General features: G+C 38.1%; 2 protein-coding genes across 5 annotated transcripts in view; both read left to right on the plus strand.

Annotated features, from left to right (window-relative positions):
• Positions 1–1447, plus strand: part of LOC117371966 (pleckstrin homology domain-containing family A member 5-like) — a 97156-nt gene extending 95709 nt beyond the window's left edge. For all 3 annotated transcript variants that reach the window (XM_033967657.2, XM_033967658.2, XM_055222321.1), the window contains one exon: positions 513–1447. The gene's annotated coding sequence lies outside the window, so the exon portion shown is untranslated. The remainder of the gene's footprint in view (positions 1–512) is intronic.
• Positions 1448–2573: 1126 nt separating this feature from the next.
• Positions 2574–21729, plus strand: LOC117372594 (zinc finger protein AEBP2-like). 2 transcript variants are annotated; one of them, XM_033968419.2, is made up of 9 exons: positions 2574–3201; positions 3810–4056; positions 4854–4961; positions 6236–6422; positions 6794–6918; positions 10755–10822; positions 17716–17829; positions 18772–18801; positions 20208–21729. In XM_033968419.2, the coding sequence occupies exons 1-9, from the start codon at positions 2663–2665 to the stop codon at positions 20212–20214; spliced, it is 1425 nt and encodes a 474-aa protein (XP_033824310.1). In that variant the 5' UTR covers positions 2574–2662; the 3' UTR covers positions 20215–21729. The 2 variants fall into 2 exon arrangements, with proteins under 2 accessions (XP_033824310.1, XP_033824311.1); XM_033968420.2 differs by having other exon boundaries at positions 2597–3201; positions 3810–4020.
• The last annotated feature ends 245 nt before the right edge of the window (positions 21730–21974 follow it).

The following is a 21974-nucleotide window of genomic DNA, read 5'->3' on the forward strand; positions in this document are numbered from 1 at the left end:
TTAAACAATTAATAATATAAATTATAAAATAAAATAAATAATAGGGGCATGCATTAAAATAATGTAAAAAATAGACTTGTACAAATACAAAATATACAAAAGGGCAGTAGATAAATGTAATTGATTCATTAAAAATAAAAACAAACATTCCCGAAGAGTAAACACCTATGCACCCATTTTGCTTTAAGTTGAGTCATATTTTTCTGTAAAAGCACTTTCCCAACACACTGTGGCATAGCGTTAACTATTTAAGGTAGTAGTCACCATCTTAGTATTATTTGTAGTAGTTGTAGTAGTAGCGATAGTCGTGAAAGACGTTAATGTTGGAGCACATTGCAGTTGTTTATCTCTTATTTAAATATTATGACAAGTACACATTATTAAGTACATTATTTTTATTTGAATCTAATAACTTTGACCCCACAATATTTAAACTGTTTATATGCGTGTTATGTCTATTGATGACTTGTAAGTGTAAACAAAATTTGACTTGAGTTTTCTTCTCTCTGCAGCACAGGCACTGGCCTCAGTTAAAACGTAAACATGAAGGATGCCCTGAGTAACATGGCCGTGGCTTACAGAGAGTAGAACCATCTCCTGTTTGCCCACTGTGACATCTAGAGCTCTTATTTTAACACTGTTCATCTGACTCTCCACACTGCTCCATCTATAACCCACAGCTTTCACCATCCTTCATGCAGTTTCATTTATTTATATTCTCGGTTCCTGTTTGAATATATGAGCTGACTTTGTATGTATATAAATCACTATACGAGGATGAAGGACTACGTTCTGTTGTGACAGAATTGCGACTGTTTTGCGAGATTTTATTTGAGTTTGATTGGTTTAAATGTTTTATCACAAGTTTTTCACGCCGTTATAGTATTTATGCTTTTAAAGTTGTGTCAAACATCAATAAAAGTCATTTTTTCTCTAGTCACTGTAAAAAGCACTCACTACAAATAGAGTGTATAAAGTTAAAACTCCCTCCATTATAAAAAGGAGGTGTCATATATATTACGATTGCAGACTGTTATTTGGTATGTAAGTATTTAAAAATGATTTTCTGCAGGCCGTCGCTGACACTTATAGTATGTGAATGTTTTGAATATAGTCTATACTGTTTTTAAATGCAAAGGAATATATTTAAACTTTAAGAAAGAAAAATCAGTTCTATTTTACAACATGTTGGTTCGATGCCCTGGAAATTCAAACAGAAAAAGGAATTTAGCACATGTAAGAAGCAATAACATAAGTGTGTGAATCCAGGCCTTCCTTTTGCGTGTACAAAGTGTAATTACCAGAGGTTTACATTGTATATAATGTACAATTGTGCAACAGGATGGGGTGATGTATCCACTCTATGGTTACATTCAAGATATGATTTGCTAATGTTCATATCCCATCTGTTTTATATCATGTTAAATAAATGTTTTTGTTCTTTAAACAGATGTGGCCTTGAGGTGTTTAATATTTTATACAGTTTCTACTTAGTAACAGTTCTACAGTTCTACTTACCTTTTACTTTTCCTCCAGTGCCTGTGTAGTTTATTAATCTGTGTGTTAGTGGGTTTTTGATGCAAAGTCCTTAATGTAAGTTGAAAAGCACAATACTATTTACCATGTATGAGAATTGGTGCAAGCAAACTAAATTTGAATCCATAACGCAAGGTCATCAAAATGTTCAAAATTCTACTGTGGAGGAAACTGCAGGCAAAATGTAGCAAACATTACACATTTGCAAGGATTCACTGAGGTTACATCGAAATGGTAATGATTTTTGATGATTTTTATAACAAAAAATTTGAAAACTACTTATTATCAGATGGTTTGCTTTACAATTTCAAAGGATGGAAACAAATTTGTAGACAAAAAGGTTTTTTTAAAAAAAAAAAAAAAGAACTTTCTGTAAGTATGTGTGTTAAAAAAAGGACTTGTGTCTATCATAATCTACTAAATGAACACTTAAGGTTAAATTTCTATAAACCAGGATCTGATATCACTAAAATGTCTCAGTGTTTCCAATCCCCCTTGTTGTATTCCAGTTTGTGATATTCTGTGGTAATCACATCATGTTCCACTTCACTTTTGCCTCCACTTACCCCCATTCCGGAATGTATAATATATTTGTTTACAAACCTTTCAACAGTGTAGGCCTACAGTGTGAAACGCTTGATGTTTGAACTGTACAGCTATGGCACCATCTTGTGGCCACTCTGTGCTAATACATGACCACTAAATTATTTATTTTTGACTTTTTTTTAATTACATAGTATAGAGTATTGTAAGTAAGCTGTTATTTTCTTATTTAAAAAAAATATTTGTTATAAAATTGCAGTAGCGCCTTTATAACAAATGTTTAATTAAAAAGGTTATATGGACAATGTAATAGTAAGACTGTAAGCGATAAGAATTTAAGTTAAAGTAGTGTTTAATTAATATTTTATATTGGTAATTAGTTTGGTCTTTTATATTTATATGGCTTGTGTTGTGAGTAATTGTAGTAAACACGAGCTCTCCTTCGGAAACACATGGAAAGTTCAAGCGGTGACGTCACGGTTTCCCCCCGAATCTGACCAATCAGTGGCCGCACTGCTCGTCCTCTCCGCTCTCCGTCTGCACCAGGCGTCTGACGGATTCAACACCGAAACTATCCACCGGTATGGCCGCCGTGGAAATGTCCGCTACCGCCTCTGAAGAAGCCCCCGCGGACGGTGTAGAGAACGACTCCCCACCCGAGAAAACGACCGAAGAGGACGGCGGAGAGGCAAAAGCCAAAGACCCATCCGCACCGGAAGAGAAGGAGGCAGGGCGCACCGCTGAACCCGACAGAGCAACACCAAAAGCGGAGGCCGGTGAAGAGGAGCCCGCTGCCGACAGAGAGAAGGCCGCAAACGAACCAGCGTCGGACCGCCAAGCATCTGAAGCCACCACCTCCGCGGAAGAGCAAGTGGGCACTAAATCAGAGCCGCAGGATATAGAAAACAATGCAACTGCTAACGAAAACACCGCGAAAGAAGCGAAAGAGGAGCCCGGAGAGGAGAGCCGGTGCGAGGAGGTGATGGATTGCGAGAAAAGCAAAGCAGAGGACGGGGAGAAATCGAGCAGTGCAGGCGGGGAGATCGGTGACAAGAGGCGGCCAAGTGTAGAAATCTCATCCTCGGACGGAGAACCACTGAGCCGTATGGACTCCGAGGACAGGTGAGGCTAGTCCCGTGAATGTGCTCGTAACATACACTCAAAACGATGCTAAAGGGCTGAGCTTAATTGCTGTATTTCCGTTGTAGTAAATCATAATAATGAGTGATATGATCCAGGTGTACATAAGTAGTTTTTATGCACATTATGGCTGTACAGTGCCAACTATCTGCTCTACTACATCATATGCGTAAAGGTCAATTTCATACTTAATTGGCATGCGTGAAACAAATTTGATATTGTGCGCAATCCTCCATAACCTAACTGTTTTGAGTGCTTGTATGATACTTCATTGCTTGTTAAATAGTTGCAATATTGTAATATAACACAGCTAATCAAGAATTTTTGGACATAAAATTGTAGTTACTAGGTTTTTGTGTCAAGGGCTGAGTGCTGCATGGAAACAGCAGTGCATATAGTGGCAGGCTCAGTGGCATGCATGAAAAATCAGCACAAGTCCAGAAGTCTAAAAGCTTTCACGCACCCGGACTATTAATGTGTCTACTTATGTCTGCACCTGTCACTAATGACTGTGCAAAGCCACATGCACCATAAGATTAAATTGTTGGCTGAGCTTCCTGTCTAACTCTGGTATTTTATTTCCCTTTCAGTATTAGCAGTACTCTGATGGAGATGGAGAGCACAGTGTCCAGCGGGCGCTCCACTCCGGCCATGATGAACGGTCAGGGCAGCGCTGGTTCGTCAGGGCCTAAGACCGTGGCATATCCATGCTGCTGGGACCTGTGTCCGCAGTACTTCAACTCCAGCCCGGACCTGGCCGAGCACATTCGGGGCATTCACGTAGATGGCCAAAGAGGAGGGGTCAGTATGAAGACCTCAGAGCAGGGGTCTCAAACTGTAAGTTAGCAGAGGTCATGTACAGTATTTTCATGTCACTGGAGGGCAATATAGTGATATATTTATATATATATACATATATTTTTAACTAACAATTTAAAATGGCATCACATACTGTCATCACCGAATAAACATCGTTAATGTTAATATTAACTATGCATTTGACTTTACACATACAGTGAGGAAACATAATTTTAAAAGGTTCAGTATCAAGATGTTTAAAAGTATAATTAAAGCCCCACTGCATAACATTTTAGCCAAAAAAACATACTACAATAAAAGCATTTTTTTTTGCATTTTTTATATTTTTATTGGGCTGAAAAATATGCATGATCAGGCTTGCGTCTTATTTGACACGGAGGAGGTCCTACACCTGCTTGTTACCATGGAAATGTTGTTTCTTTGACTATAATTTCTATGGAAACTTTCAGATAACATGTCACCTGAATGGAGTTGCGCGGCTTTGCTTTAAATAATATTTGGCTGCAAGTTTGAGACCTCTATCACTGAAATGCGTTTTATCTTCGTACATAATGATGATTTGTGCAAAACGAAAGGGGGGTAAATTTGTTATTTCAATAACTTAGGAAAGACATGTATGTCTATTTCTTATTTTCAGCTGTATGTACTTTGTCACTGATGACAATTTGAATGTCTTCATCAATCCAGGTCACAGTAGCTTATGTTTAATACCTTGTAAGACCTTTGTGGCGAGAGTATATTTTTAAATGATCATACACTTATCAGTACCTTTTCATTAGGTTGTGATAAACATAAATTGTGCGTGTGTTCTATAGGTGTTCGTGTGTCTGTGGAAGGGCTGTAAAGTCTACAACACGCCCTCGACCAGTCAGAGCTGGCTCCAGAGACACATGCTAACCCACAGTGGTGATAAGCCTTTCAAGGTAAATGCCATACTCAATCACTATCCATTTGCTGTACATGGATTAAATATACATGAGAGAGTAAAGCTTGTAACTGATAATGTGGCAACTTTGCTGGAAAAGCAAAAATGGCATGCTCTGTGTTTGTATAAAGCTTATATGTACAGTTGGTATGGAAATTATTCAGACTATTCCAACTATGTTTGTATGACTTGATTAGGAAGGCCACACACCTGTCTATATAAGACCTTACAGCTCACAGTGCATGTTAGAGCAAATGAGAATCATAAGGTCAAAGGAACTGTCCCAAGAGCTCAAAGACAGAATTGTGGCGAGGGAGTTAAAGAAGAACCCAAAGATCTCTGTGGCTGAGCTCCAGAGATGCAGTCGGGAGATGGGAGAAAGTTCTAGAAAGTCAACCATCACTCCAGGGCTTCACCAGTCGGGGCTTTATGGCAGAGTGGCCCGACAGAAGCCTCTCCTCAGTGCAATACATATGAAAGCCCACATGGAGTTTACAAAAAAAACACCTGAAGGACTCCAAGACGGTGAGCAATAAGATTCTCTGGTCTGATGAGACCAAGATAGAACTTCTTGGCCTTAATTCTAAGCAGTATGTGTGGAGAAAACCAGGCACTGCTCATCATCTGTCCAATACAGTCCCAAAAGTGAAGCATGGTGGTGGCAACGTCATGCTGTGGGGGTGTTTTTCAGCTGCAGGGACAGGATGATTGGTTGCAATTGAAGGAAAGTGTATTCTGGACGAAAACCTTCTCCAGAGTGCTCAGGACCTCAGACTGGGCCGAAGGTTCACCTTCCAACAAGACGATGACCCTAAGCACACAGCTAAAATAACAAAGGAGTGGCTTCAGGACAACTCTATGACTGTTCATGAATGGCACAGCAGAGCTCTGACTTAAACCCAATTGAGCATCTCTGGAGAGACCTGCAAATAGCTGGCCACCAACGTTCACCATCCAACCTGACAGAACTGGAGAGGATCTGCAAGGAGGAATGGCAGAGGATCAAATGATTTTAGCAAATGGCTGCAATGTAAAACAGAGTGAAAAATTTAAGGGAGTCTGAATACTTTCCATACCCACTGTATGCACTATGCTCCTTCAATTATATTTTTGTCTTGTTAGCTTATGGATTAATTAATTTATTGGAGTACAGTTATTACAGACTATTGTTACTTTACTGTAGGACAATTGTAATAAAGAGGGAGTTATGTTACTGTGATTTTTTTTGATGTACAATAATGGATTCCTGTCTCAATATGTGCTTTTCTCCAGTGTGTGGTAGGTGGCTGTAATGCTAGCTTTGCGTCCCAAGGAGGGCTAGCGCGGCATGTTCCAAGTCACTTCAGCCAGCAGAGCTCCTCTAAACTGTCTAGTCAGGCCAAACTCAAAGAGGAGTCGCCTTCAAAAGCAGGGCTCAACAAGAGGAAGAAACTCAAGAACAAGCGCCGCTGCTCTCTACGTAAGTATCTGAAAAGCACCACTCATCTTACTGCTATGTTACAGAAGAGAGGGATTGAGAGTGAAGACATGAGGTGCAGAGGGAGACCTGTATGACTGTAGTGAATGTGATGTGGAGGATTCACTGTGGTCTCTCTGTAAATGAATAAGAGTAGTTGTTCCATGTTACTGTAATATGGATGAACAGATGACTCTCGAAACAAAGTAAAAAACAACTACAGCAAGTAGGGAGATCAGCCCATTCCTAATTGAACTTTTAAATTCTCCCTGACTTTGAGATATATTATTCCACAGCTATAAACAGTGTTTCTGAATGCAGAAACATATCGAGATACACAATTATTCAAGTATACCTGATTTCTGTGCTTCCAGCTCGTCCCCACGACTTCTTTGACGCCCAAACAATGGACGCGATTCGCCACAGAGCCATCTGTCTCAACCTGGCAACCCACATTGAGAGTGTGGGCAATGGCCACAGTGTGGTCTTCCATAGCACGGTGAGTACATGTGCTCTCCCCTCTGTGTGTCTACATAATCTTACAATAAATGAGAATCAGATAAAACACGGATGTGGTTGGGGCTTTTGGCCTCTGAGGGACCCATGAAAGGCCCAGCAGTTACATTCTCTTGGTTTTTCTCAGGGTGCACTCAAAGTGAACCCTGTGAGTTGCCTGGAGGCTCTGTGTTATTTTCTCGGAGTGTGTTTGATGGAAATGACAATCGAATTGTTTTTGTGCTGAATCTGAACCCTGCCTAAGATCACTGCAATTTTAAGAAATATGAAGTGCTTTTCCTACTCGGTGCTGAGTAAAGATCTGTGGTGTTGCCGGTAAAACTGAAAAAAGTGAAGAATAGTTCATGAGTGCTGTTCTGCACAGCTGCACTAGGAGGTGCTCTTGTCTTTGCTTAAAGACATTCAGCAGAGTTGTTCTTTTATGTCTCCTCTTTCACATCAGAAGAGTCCTCTGTAACTGCTTCCCATCATTCATCATTCTGCACAGTGGAAAATGATAGAATTTGACAAATACTACCAAAGACAATTTAAAAAGACAATATTCAAGAACAATGAAGAATTGCAGACCCAATAGTTCTTTCGAAACATCAAGTATCACTCGTCTGTGTGAGCTTTGCTTCGTGATATCTGCACCTCTCATCACCTTCTGCTTGTTTCGTCTCAAATGTGAGCTGTTGAAGTGTCGGCCAAAAGTCAGGAAAGAGCAGATAAAGTCTGGGAAGAGGTTAAGAGAGGTAACCTAGTCTGAGGCGGAGGAGTGGAGAAAGAATTGGAGCGACTGGGAGAAGTGGAGGAATAAACCAGGGTTAAGCACAGGGCGGCGTGGCTGATGGGAGGGGTCTAAGCAGCAGGCATTTATCTTTACTTAACCCCTGGAGGAGTGTGGTGGAGGAGTGTGGTGGAGGGCTCTACGTCAGACTCGTGTCCCATGTGGAGCCTCTTGGGCCTGGGGAGCATAGGCAGAGACGCGGGAGTCCTGTGGAGATTGGCCAGCTCCTCTCAGTCATGTTTATCTGGGGATATTTTTGTTATTGCTCCGATCTGCGTCATCCCCCAGCAAACCCCGTGACACCAGACAGGCACCCACTTTTAGCACGCCTGCCCTCCTCATCGTTTAGTCTCGCAATTTTCACTATGTTGTTTTGGAGCCGGGCTAGTACTTATTCTTCACTCCCTTTTCCTGTCCTCCCTCCCCATTGAGTCCCACTGGGCAAATCAGGCATCAAGACCTGTCCCTTAAAGCAACAACCAAATCTACAAATCATTTTGCATTGTTAAAAATATAAGTCCATTTTTCTTTTTTTCACCTTTTCCTCAGAGTTAGTTTGGGGCTGGCTGTGAGATGATGACCTCATGGTGTCAGTAGCCTAAAGTTGTACCGGTATATGATTTAATTATGAACAGACCAAACAGCACGGCTCGTAGTGATCCCAGTTTGCACGCACACCAGTGTCTCAGCGATATTGCTTTTGAATATTAAAATATGACTGCATATGTGTTTTTACTGATTTAATGTGCTAAAATTAAAAGGGAACTATGTAACTTTTCCAGGGTTTACTTGTTTCATGGAGACTCTTTGCCTGGAATACTACAAAATCTGGCATTAAACTTATCTATTTTGCATTTACTCAATAATAGGCTTTTCATTGTCAAAAATCCCTTGGAAAAACATTCATTCTTACTTTGAGTGGGGGTGCCTCCCCACAGATCTGGTCACCACGGAAATAGGTTTAATACCTGATTGCAGAACATTTGAGGCAAAGCAATAATATATATATGGAGACAAGCAGGTGGCAGACCAGAAAAGGTACACTGTGGACCTTTAAGCCATCACTGAAATTTCATTCACTTGATATTGAAAGACACAAAATAAAGTAAATAAGTACAGGACTACAGGTATAAAGGTAAGGCACATTTTCCAATTAAACCTGTCCATGGGTTTCAGAATGTTGAATTCAATTACCAATTTCAAACAAAATGTAAAATGTTTTAATCGGAAAAAAGTCCTCAGGAAGCTGAATCCCGTGCATACATTTATATTCTACAATTATTCATGTGTTAAGGCAGGTTTTTTGAGTAACTAACTTTCCAATTTAAATAACCATAACACAAGCTTGTTTTGAATATAGACATTTCCTGGCACAAATAACCAGCCCGTTTAAATAGCTTTTCCCTCTCAGTACGTAATAAAGACAAAGCTGAGCAGGAGCACACCATTTGTGTGTGCACGTCTCCGAGGAGCCAATCCCTGGTGCCCTCAAACCAGTTTCCATCAATGCCACAGCCCTCCCCCGAGTCACCAAAGTCATTTCAGTTATTCATGCGCCAAGTAGTTCCTCATTTGTGAGCTCATTCAGACTCCTAAATATAGGCCAAAAAAATCCAATTGACGCAAGAGATCATATCAGCGTCTATTTCCGAGGGCCCTGCTTATTTTTCCAGCCTTCCCTTCCACAGACTGACAATATTTACCGGTATACGAATTCCTGACCAGCTTTACAATAAACCAACACAGTGTGATGAATGGATGTTAGGCACGGAGTCAGAGGGCTATCCTGGAAATCTTCTGCTGTCCGAAGAAGTCCCAACTTTGTCTGAGAGAGTAAAAAGGATGCAATACTGAAATTTGTGTAGTGTAGTCAACTATATTTATTCTATATATCCAAATGTGCTCAAAATGAAGCTATATAATTTTGTCATTGTGGCTCCGTAGATTTGCATCTTAAATGTCAGTCAAGCACTCACTCTCAGACGCGGACTACAGACATTTCTGTACTACATTTGAGAGCTGCACAATATGAGAAAAGGATGCAATACTCAGTAACTATGTTGGAGTATTATCGCAATATTAATATACTTTTTGTACATAAAGTATTCAGTTAATCTGAAACAAAAATTTTGTACTTCATTTGAATTTTTATATTACTGATATTCAAACCCAATTACTCCAACATAAAATAATATGACAATCACTTCCTCTATAGAAATATTGTAACAACAGAGACTCCTGGCTTCATGCACTGTTTAAATGTCTTTGTATTATCAAATCCTTTTGCTGTTTATCTACTGGTGACATCCCTAGTTTTTTAAATTTAATAATGTTCTGAAGATTCAATACTTTATTGTCATTACCATAAGAAAAGAAAACAAGCATCAACCCCCATAAGTAACCACTGTGTAAACATAGCACGATGATGACATTCAGCGCCTTTCTAATCAGTAACAGCCGCTGCGACATAAAGGGCATATCAAGTCAGTCATGTATTCTTTGTAATGTATTTCATTTGTAGTATTTTTAAATTGGGTTAAATCAAAGCAAATATTTGACAAGTGTTTTTCATATCTATAACATAACTCGACACACTCTGGTTCTTAAATATTTCACTCTAAGTGTACTATGCTAATCCTTTCTGCACATAACCTCGATATCTAAGGACAACCTCCATACTTGGCTTCCTCTGCGTTACAGTAGGTTGCAGAGAGTGTGGGATGAGTTCCTGCTGAAAATAGCCTGACTGAGTGCTTGCATGCATTATTAAAAGTTCTGCTCACATGGGTTATTAGTGTAATGATCAGGCCATGTATTGCTTAGTGAAATGTTTGAAGCATGGAGAGTCATTATTGATTACAGAGAGGGCCAGGGCTGGGGTAAAGCTTTGAACTACACTGTTACGTTAGCAGCCAAAGACTTCAAAATAAGTGCTAATCTTCAGCTCAATTAAGTAAAGTGTAGTGTAAAAGATACACGCAGTGTATTTGTTTAATTTGTTAGTAAAAAATTATATTTGCATTATTAAATATTTGTGGATTTCTGCGCAGGTGCTGGCCAAGAGGAAAGAGGGGTCTGGGAAAGTGAAGGTGCTACTGCATTGGACTCCAGAGGACATGTAAGTACTATCATTTCAAACTCTTAAAGTCTTTAAAAATGCAATTCCAAACTATGTGGGTATTACCAGCATCAATAAATCAACAGTAACAGAGCTCAGAAGCTGGTACGCTCCTTGTGCCACTCCCAACGTAAAAATGTTCAGAATGGTTCACCTAAACACCAAGGACATATCTGCGAGATGTAATGTAAGAACAAACTGTGTCTAGGAATCTTTTATCTATCTTTGCCTAGAATTAGCAGTAATTGGAAACTCTTATCTAATCTAGGTTAAGTGTGCAGGTCTATGTATATATTATTTATCTGTGTATATTAAAAAAAGGGGGAAAAAATACTTTAAAGTGTTCAGTATTGTTAAATTTTAGGAGTTATATTTTGAAATCTACCACGTTATAGACATGGCATTAGCAGTTATTACTATGGATAGGAATAAAATATAGTTTATGTTGTGCTTTAACCTTAAAACCTCATTTACTGAAGAACTCAAACTGCTGGGTGTTCAATGAAAAAAAAGCGTAAAAGTATCAAATGTATCCTTGAAACCCTTGGATGTACAGTATTAATGCATATGATTTATTCCCCAAAAGCCGTGGAAATGGCCCAGACGTTATGCACATAATCAGATCTGCTCTCACTAATCTTCAAACTCACAGTGCACTTCCTCTGAGCTCTACAGCATCTATGTATATGGAGCTTTGTGCCTGGACTTTACCATTCGCTTTTCCAGCCAGCTGCAGGCGCGGCATGGTGGCTGAGCTTTGACGTCAGAGGGGCCCGCTACAAGTCTTTCCAAGCTTCACTCTTGGATTATTGTAATATTTGTTTTATTGGAGTTGTGCGTTTGAAAACTTCAGGTCACCCATACGCACGCAAGCCCATGTACTTTGCCTAAATCACATTCGTCATTGCGTAACATTAGCAACAATCGAGCCCAGAGTCTAAACAGCTGTAGTAATACACGGCAAATATGGCGTGGTTTCTGAGCTGTCAAAAGTCCAGTAACAACTATTATCTTCATCAGTAATCAATGTGGTTTATGTGAAAACTAAACAGCTTTCAGACCTCGCTGACTTAAACATGCACTTTATGATCCACATTTCTCAGTATGTGGTGTGCGTTAGAAGCAGTCATGTCTCAGTTCTCTTGGCTGTTTTGAAAGCGTCTGATTTCCCCGGCTGCATTTCTGGTTGAAACAATAAACACTTTTCGTGCATCTGAATGAACTCTGCATGCTCATCCCAAGGGGACAAGAGATGCTCATCCCACTGCTCACAACCAACATGTCGAACATTTTTTCTTCTTTGAGGAAAAGAAAGCACATTTTTACCATTGGTGTGTTAAAATATTCATACTTTTTTTTTTTCTCCAATCTTTACTGAGATAGAAAATACAATAACTTTACCTACTAGTAGCTTATAAACTACCTGTCTACAACTAATACAGCTGCCAGCACCTTCAACAAAATTCACAGAATTGCCTCCACTATTAGAGTTATGCTTTTGTTTCTACTACTACTATTACTAACCCTGTGGATATAGAGAACTACTACTATGTCTATGCTTGCTACAGTTACTTACACAATTAATAGGACTGTATTTGCCATCACTTATTGCCTTTGCTAGCACTACTATTACTACAGCTGCTACCCCTGTGGGTATACTCCTATTACTACTGTTACTGCCTCTACTACTTCTACTACTAGCACTCAGTATAAATATATGTGTGTGTGTGTATATATATGTATATATATATGTATATATATATATATATATATATATATATATATATATATATATATATTTTTATATATATATATATATATATATATATATATTTCTATATATATTTCTATATCTCTGTAAAAAATAATATAATAAATAAAAATACAAAAACAAAAAAAAATAGTTTAGGAAAAGTCCATCAAGGTAAATAGGACCAAGAAAACACTTTTGGAGACAAGTTGAAAGAGCTGCAGCGTAGAGGACGGAGGAGGATAAAATAATGGTGCCGATGTATGTGAGGCTGATTGTACCTGACATGTTACACTGAAATTGCTGCTGTCTCTCTGTAAACCAGCCCTGGTTCCTGGTCTCCTCTCTGAACTTCGCTCACAGCCGCCTGAGTGGGAGTGGAACCGTGGGGAAAATAATGAGAGTCTGTAATCAGGAAATGTCTCCAGCACATATCTGTATGTCCAAGAGACGCAGAGAGATACGCAGCTAATGGTGCGCCCAGGCTCAACCCGTATGAGAAAGAACGAGGCAGAGGAGGAGTGCAAGAAGTGAGGAAGAAAAGTTTTAATACAAGCGAATATGGAATGTAAAAAAAAATTGCTTCTGCTATGAATTGAGATTTTTTTAAAAATGAACCATGTGCTGTTAAAACAGAGATCCAAAACTATATATATATATATATATATATATATATATATATATATATATATATATATATATATTTTTTTTTTTTAATGTATTTATTTTTTTTGTGTGTAATCATGTGAAAATTTAAACCGTTATTACCTCATTGATATGTTATTTTTAGAATGCAAAGAGTTAGAATATAGAATAGTTAAATTTCCATAATATAATTGGGTTACTTGTCTTATCTTAATTTGTCTCCTTAAAGGTACATTACTTTTCTGGTGGAGGTCTGCTACTCATTTTTCTTCATGGAGATGGTATTCAACTTGCTCTGGAATGTTCCACAATATGGCATTAAACATGACTTAAACATGATTTTTTTTCAGTTGCAGTTATTTTTGTATATTCTTTAAAAAAGCATTGTTAATGTAAGCTGAGTCGCCTCTCCACAGATCTGACCTGTGCCCATGGGGGAATGTGTTGAATGCCATACTCTGGAACATTTCAGCAGGAAACAAACAAGTGGCGGACCCTTTAGTACGAATGTTATATAGTGCACCTTAAAATACTTTTCCACCATTTCTTCCTTGTGCGTGGTAAAACAATAGCTGTATTGTATGCCTGTGCCATATTTCTAATCGTTCTGAGTTGGCTTGAGGTAATTACTCTGTTGCTCCCTTTTCAAAATGCAGGGAAGACATCTATCTTTAAGTACCATAAAAGGTTATGTGTATTTGCTCTATAGGCCGGACCAAATGTCTTTCCTTTCTGTAAATGTTGAGGAGATACAGAGAAAAACCGCTGCTTGATCCAAGTTCATAAAACTGTCTTCTTGTGTGTCAAACAATCTTGTCCAGGTAATTCGCCTGTGTAAACTGACATTAATATCCAGTAGTGCTAGTCCTCTATCACGCAAGTCTGTCTGCCTGTTCCGCTGAAATATGTCGCTCTTTATAGCACTTAGACAATGTTTTGCTCTGCTCCTGAACAAATTACAAGTACATTTTTATATCATAGCATTGCGAAGACAAAAGAAATCTAGCGCAGTGTTTCTAAAAAAGGATCCTCTTATCACATTTGCAACTTTACTTACGTACTTCCGATGCTCCACACTTTTCCTGGACTGAATACACTGTAAATAAGGGAACATTGGATTTAAAATTCTGCACAGAGCTGCATAATGTTTCGCCAATCTAATACAGACTTTCTTTAAATGATAAACTTCGTCATCGGTAGAAAGGGTTCACCCCGGAGCCAGCGATCCATCAGAGAGCAGACCGCATGGAGACACCTACGGTACTACGCCTCAATCACAATATACATTTCAGACCTCCTGGAAGCTCTGCCAGGTCCATTTGTCTTTATTTGGCGCTGCTTGGCTAAACACTGCCTCCGTGGGCCGTAGCAGGTTATAAATACCATCAAGTGTATGCGTGACAATTGCTGACAGTGACAGGCAAGTACCTGTCTAGTCTTCCTATGTTTTCCTCATCCATCTAATAGGTTGTGTCCACGTTCTAGTATTTGACAATGTTATAATTTCATATAGAGGAATGGGGCCTATATGACTCAATGGGAGATTCACTGTTTTTGAGAGAAATAACCCAATTCACATTTGTTGAACCTTATTATTATTTAATCAATAACAAGTTTGTTGCCAATCCCTATACAGACCCTGTACTCAATTTACTTCTATGTATTTTAGCAAAATTTGTCTTAGATATATGGTATAAGCAGCTCTTGAGATCAAAAAGTCAACTGTGTACTGCCTCAATCGACTAAAGTGTTTTATTGACCGTTGCGATTAATATTTAGGTTGCTCAGAATTTGTACTACTGCAAACCTTTTACAATGAATTAGTTCTGTTTTTCACATTTTTAAAATGATAAAAAACAGGTTCAGTGCCTTTAATTTTACTGGCAACAATCTCATCCTTGGTGGCACCACTATTGGCAACCCACTATTGTCAAAAAAAGCATAGTTTTACTTTTGTTTAGTTATAGTGACTTTATGCCAGTTTTTTCATGTGGACATAGTAACAACAGAGTTTTTTAACCTCAAACCAGGTCAAAACATCTGCAATCTGACAGTTATGCATCTAATTTTACCACAGAAATCGGACCTGTCCTCCATCTTAATTCTAAACTCTAGGGATTTTGCAGTGTTGTGATGTGACGTGAATCTATAACTTCTATAACTAAGTCTTTCCACACTTGATGTTTGTTTCCAGTTTCGGTGCATGTGATTTGCACGCACATGCCGGGACAGAGTGTTTATGGCAGGGTTAACACTGCGCAGGTCCCCCCCTTGTCATGGCAGATTTGCTCCGCACAAGGACAGTAACTCAGGCTAACCCAAACTTGAATGCGTCTCCCAAAGCGTCTGGTTCTCGTCTCCATCCTGGCTCCACTCAGCATCCTCTCTCAGCCCTCTGCGTGAAAGACTACACTATTATTGCTTACCGGGAGCTAAAAAGGTGCAAAAATAAACGAGTGTTTGTCTTTAGATGCAGTAATAATTAATTTATACACTTTTTTGGCCATGACCTTTCTATGTTACTGCGAACATTTTAAGATGGAGATATTTTTAAACCCTGGATGGAAAATGCCTCAATTGAATTTACAAATCCCAAATTAGTTTTTTGGTAGCGTACGGTTATGGTTTGTCCTAGGTAGATTTTGAGTAAACAATTAGAGAGCCCAAAACCACCATAGTCAGTACTTCAAAGGACTGAAAGCAGCCACAAAATTAAGTTGAGATAAATATTTAAAATCTGTTAAAGCAGAGCCATTATTTTTCATAGCTTTTCACCATGTTATAGTTGTTGTGCTCATTTATCCTCTTTAAGTTGTGTTTGAAGCGACCCATGCCTGTTTAAGCAATCTTTAAGCACTTATTTTCAAGACACCGTAATGTCTATCAATCCCCGTTTTCATCGTTACTGACATACGCCCGATGCTTTGTACTTTGTTCTTCAGTTTTAGTCTGTGTTGGATTTCGCAGCATCGTGCAGTCATTTTTGTACAAGTGAAAAAAAAAAAATCAGCTGCTTATTAATGTGATCTGCAGCCGACAGCTACACGGCTCTTTGTTGTGATGACATTTACAGTGACGTCAGCTTCAATTAGGCACTGCAGTTTTCTAACGTGGAAGTCAGCGGGCTTGTTTCTTTTAATAAGTCATTTTCTATAAATATTATGATTTAAAATGTACAAATTATAACATAATGATCCACGGATGTCGTAGATTATAACTTTGTAGCAGACACAAGCACAATAGTTCTTCTTTAAAGGCCTGTGAATTGCAACTTTTTAACTGTGTAGATTAGACTTTTTCAAGCATGTTTTCTACAGTCAATCTAATCTACAGTCAGTAAGATTCCTGTATTAGATTTCGTTTTGTTTTTAAATCAAAAGACATCATTTAAATTCTTTCATAAAATGTGAAAATCATTTGTGACTGAACTTAGTTGTCAGGTTAGCAGATAGTTTTGCATTTCTTCTCTCATATGCTAGTGCCCCTGTAAGTTTTTAAACATGCAACTATTTTATATATTTATGTTTTCTAAACTCACACACCCCTACTTGCTGCTACTACCTCCACGTTTTTCTTTTGTCTGTGTTGTTCTTTCAATTCGACCAGTGCCTGCTTGCATCTGTTGTGTTGAAAGGTTTGGCTGCCTGTAATGTACCTGGATAGCACCTCTCATTGCGCTACTGCGGCTGTGTGAGTGTTGGGCCTGGGTGCCTGCTGCAGTTTGTATGGATGTGTATGGGTGTGTAGGGGTGTGTAGGGGTGTGTATGGGCTGTGTGCTTCTCTGGGGGCTCCGGCACTGACGCAGGCCGTGACGTGGGGGCTGCTGGCAGAGGAGAAGGGGCGGGGGTGGTGGTACATTTGTTTGTACAGTCTACTGCGCCTAGCTTTAGCGCTAGTCACTTCAAAGGGCTGTATAGTAAGGTAGTGCCAGGTCGTATGTTTATGTTCCTTTTAAAGTCAAGTTTACAGCTCAAGTTTTACTGCGGAATTTAGTTGAGAGCTTTTTTCTGGTAGTGTAATACAGTAATTACCATCGTCTTTAATACACAGTGCAGTAGGGCAAATACTTTGAATTTTAATCAAGACTGAGTATTCAGTCATTCCGAATACTCAGTAATATGTCTGGGTCTTTAATGGAGAGGTCTAAAGTCAATTTGTCTGTAAAAGCATGGGGTTTCGAGCAGAGTTCAGAATTTGGAAGAAGAAATAAGACGTTTATAAGTGAAATGGTACTGATTAAAAGTGTGCATTGTTTTTCAGGGAATTGATGCTGACTAGATTTATTTGTAAACACACACAAAATATATGATCAAATTATTGGGTTATTCTAGTCTACCTGATTTTACTGGCCTTGTAACTGTACCTACCGTTACTCTGGTGCCGCATTCAGTGGTTTGTAGTAATAATAATAGCAGCAAATTATATAAATTCAGATTCTTGTTTAGTGTCTGGTTTCTGAAGGTCTCTCCCTCACTCTTCCCCTCCCTGTCTGTGCAGATTACCTGACGTTTGGGTGAACGAGGCAGAGCGGACGCAGCTGAAGACTAAAGTGGTGCACTTATCCCAGTTACCGCAGGACACGGCCATGCAGCTAGACCCCAACATTTACAGGCAAGTGTGGTAATGACTGTAGGGCCTTTATGAGGGGGCCAAACACATGCTACACACTTGTTCCTGCTATTACATCTCCAAAAAAAAAAGAAAAAAGAAATTTAAAGTTGAAAGTTGAGGTTTAGATTTGTAGTTTTGTACATCACACACCAGAGGGCGCCAAGGCATTTGAACCATTACTTTAACGTTAACTAAATGCTTTTATTGGTCTTGTCTTAGTACTTTTTCCTCATTCATTTAACATTATAAAAGTGAAGATTTTGTCAGTTATACAATTCTGGTGCTATCGTCTTTCATTGGTTTATTTTTAATATACATTTAGTTAGTGCTTTTTACTAATTGTGAATGGTGCATTTATTCTAGTGTCCTGAGTCATACCATTATAAATACATAATCATTTTACAGTTACATAGGTTTTCTTCCCTAAACTATAAACAACAACAACAAATTATACAGAGAGATATTCAGGGCGTCTATTTAATGTGAAGCGCTATGTCGAGACAGTTCTTCTCATTAAGTTACTCTGCTTTAGTATTAGACCCTTTTCCATAACAGATGTCAGGTTTATGACCCTCTATAACCACAACAATGAGGCCGTATAGAGGAGTATGGTGCCTAAGACAACAGGGATCATCTTTCCTTAGGTACTGCATATGTCCTGTGTAGAGCTGATGGACAAAAATAGCAAGAACAGGTCAGATGGAAGCATCAAACACACAGAGTAGTTTAAAATAATATGTTTGATCTATAATCCACTTAGAAATCTCAAAGTGGTAAGTGCAGTTTAGGGGCTTGATATCAGAAGGTAGCAGTATGACAGCAGTTTGACATTTGATTTACCTTTTTCAGTAATTTTTTTTATTTTATTTACCTTTTTGAGTAAGTTTTTTGGTCAAATTCTGTGTCAGTAGTAGCTAAATGTATTGACCTCTTCTTTTGCAGAGCTCTTCCACAAAAGCGACTGAAGCGTAGGTAAGTTGACGCGGTTGTTTTATCGTTCTTTCATTTAAAACTATGCCATGAGCACCCAACTGACCCTAACAATCTACACTATAAAAACAGAATAGAAACAATTGAAACTATGGCAAATGTTTTAATGCTGTTGTTTTATGTTGATGCAAAGTCATTAAAAGAACGAATCATGACAAACTATAATAATGGTACACATGCTAATGCCTTAAAGTGTTACCAAAAATTTATACAATTTCAACAGTTTTAAGTAAAAAAAAAAAAGCCAATATTTTGAGCTGAATATGGGTTGTTAAATTAATCCATCTTGTCAGTCTATATATATATATATATATATATATATATATATATATATATATATATATATATACACATTTCTCAAATCAATATAATTTTGTGAACAGTCTTTTACTATCTCAAGCAACATTGCTAAAAGACTAAAGTGCTTAAAGTTTAAAGTTTCAACACACATGCCGCTCTCCCTGGTGCGGTTCTGGTAGCCATTACGTTCAGATGTTTTTTCTGAGCCTTATTGTATCACGTAGTACAACATCTGCTTCCCAGGAACTATTCACTTCTTTGTGGAGTGTTTGAGCATTCTCAGTAGTTTAAGGTCTGCTAATGAAGAAATAATGTGTGATGTATCCTGTGGCTTAGTCAAATCTGAACTCACCTTTGGATCAAGTGGAGGTTGACCTTAGTGTTGTCACGATATAAACTACTTAAATCTCTGTTTCAGTACTAAGGAAAAGTCTCAATGCCGTTTTCGCTACTACAATAACACTTTTTTAGACAATAGAATTTTGTTTTAACATAAAATATTTGTAGTTCCTTTGATATTATAACATATAACATTTATGTATTATTATGCATCAACAATTCAAATGAGTATCTAGTTTTGATACTAGTTTTAGTATCAATGAGTATCGTTCCATATATGTTAGATGGAACAATACTTTTTAGGGGTCAGTATTCGTCGTGGGTACTTTTTCTTTGTACTACTGGGACATTTTTGGTTATTTTGCTCTACTACAATAAGATTTGAGCTGTAGAAGGTTGAATTATGACCTTTTATGACTCATAGACACAAACTAACTACTTAATTATTGCATTCAGCGATATTTTTTAACAATATTGTACATTTAGAAGACTTTTTGCGGTATAATTCTGCGAACGTTTTTTGCCTATAACGTTTGCTTTTTTTTAACGTTTGTTCTAGAGTTCTGTGAAAAATAAAACCAGAAGTATTGCTTGATATGTAGTACACCTCACATCACCCGTCAGTGGTCCTAATGTTATGCCAGATTGGACTAGCTAAGCATGTCTTGAGGTTTTACGGTTAACTAATTGCACTGATTTGCTGTGGTTCATTTAAAGCTCTCTCTGTCTCTCTCATGTCTTGTGCTCAGCCTGTGAGGAGTCAACATGGACTCATGGAAATCCTTGTACCCTTATCTATTTGAGAACGGGACACTGCTCGCCTGTCTTTTGCCAAACTGAGAAGTGGCGATAAAAACTGACAGATCTTGGCGGCGTAAGACTTTTCATTTTTGTTAATTTCACATTTCTGACATTGCCAAGCGATGTGGAACGGACTCAAGCAAAAACACCAATCACACTTTTAACAAGCACCTCACTGAGAATATTCTTTGGTGTAAAACAGTTTTACCTGTACTGGGAACATGCATTTTATAACTGTTTTTGTAAAAAGTATTCATGCAGATTTGTAACTTATTTTTATAATAATACTGATGTACTGTGGGATTTTTGTGAATGTTTTTGGATAAGAACAACTTGCTGTGATAATCTATACAACTGTAACTTGTGGGGAATACATGGGCATAGTTATAAACATGGTAGTCCACAATCCTACTTCTACTTCCTAAATGCAGTGTGTTTGATGGTGACTTGAGGTTACAGTAGTGAAGTGTACAATGCAATACACAATACTGCCGTAGCAATAACTGACTTTGTATCTTATGTGTAGCTGCTTATCTTAGTTGTTTAAAGAAGACATATTGTGCAAATTTCACTTTTAAATTCTTAGAGCTTTAGCCTTGTTATTATTGTTTTCCTTTGCATTGACTTACTTGAAGTTGCATTTAGAGTGATTCATGTGTGCTTGAGTAATCTTTATTCTCCTGCAATGCAAACGCCATTTTTCAAAAAAATCCCTGTTTTCACCTACACCCACTTCTCTGTACTTTGGTTGATGATACACGAAGGATTCAGCAGCAACACTTAACCATTTTGGCACAAGTTAAAAAAAAAATCTGCTGCTAGCTACCAGCACTTTGTTGTGAGGACGTATACGCAGATGTCAGTCAGTATAAATTCTTGCTTCTCAGGCCAGTACCTTCAGATTGAAAATGACTGCCGGATGGTCTCAATTTTAAAAACGTTGCCCAGATGACTACCTCTGAAACTTTTTGTACCATCCACAGGTGTCATATATAACTCCATAGCTGACAAAAGCATAATATGTCTACTTTAAACTTGCAGACCAATTACGGGCACATACTACTTTTAAGTATATAATCCCCACAAATGCTACAAATATGGTTTTAACACTTTAACTCTCCTAACATCTGAATCCATTTTCTGTTTTTTTCTTTTTGTTAGTTCAGAGACAAGCTAAACAGTTAGTTGCACCTTACACGGCAGCTCAAGTTGCAAATCCAAACTAAAACAAAGAGTAACCTAGAACTTTGTAGATACATTTCTAAGAAAAATAATATTAGATAAAGCAGTGGTTAGTTTTGAATGTAACTAAACAAGCTAAAATAATTTCAAAGTCTTTAAAACAGTATTCATTGTTCCACCTCCTCTCTCTGATATGTTAAAGCACTTAGTGATTTGTTCTTCGATGTGTTTCCTACTGTATGTGGTCGCTGTTGGAAGTGTTTTGTAATAAAATGGGGAAAATGAAAACCTTTTGTGAATTTTTGTTTTAATGTTCTGTTTAGAACTTGAATGGGAATATCTAAAGAGCCAGTCATTTGCCTTTTAAGTACCGTAAATTTAAAAATGCATTAAATAACTTTACTGGTGGAAGGTACATCACCTACTTTTTCCATATACAGCATAAAACATATGTACACAGCATTTGTTTCATTATGGGTATTTGTCCAAAGATTCTTGCATAAAGCACAGTCACCTTTACATGAAACTTAGTC

The sequence above is a fragment of the Periophthalmus magnuspinnatus genome, chromosome 6 (genome assembly GCF_009829125.3).
Source record: "Periophthalmus magnuspinnatus isolate fPerMag1 chromosome 6, fPerMag1.2.pri, whole genome shotgun sequence".
Classification (NCBI taxonomy): Eukaryota; Metazoa; Chordata; class Actinopteri; order Gobiiformes; family Gobiidae; genus Periophthalmus; species Periophthalmus magnuspinnatus.

Excerpts from the sequence above, each read along its gene's own strand:
- LOC117372594 (XM_033968419.2), top strand. The coding sequence starts at position 2,663 with ATGGCCGCCGTGGAAATGTCCGCTACCGCCTCTGAAGAAGCCCCCGCG. Across the intron at positions 3,202-3,809 it reads CGTATGGACTCCGAGGACAG|TATTAGCAGTACTCTGATGG; the intron begins GTGAGGCTAGTC and ends TTTCCCTTTCAG. Across the intron at positions 4,057-4,853 it reads CAGAGCAGGGGTCTCAAACT|GTGTTCGTGTGTCTGTGGAA; the intron begins GTAAGTTAGCAG and ends TGTGTTCTATAG.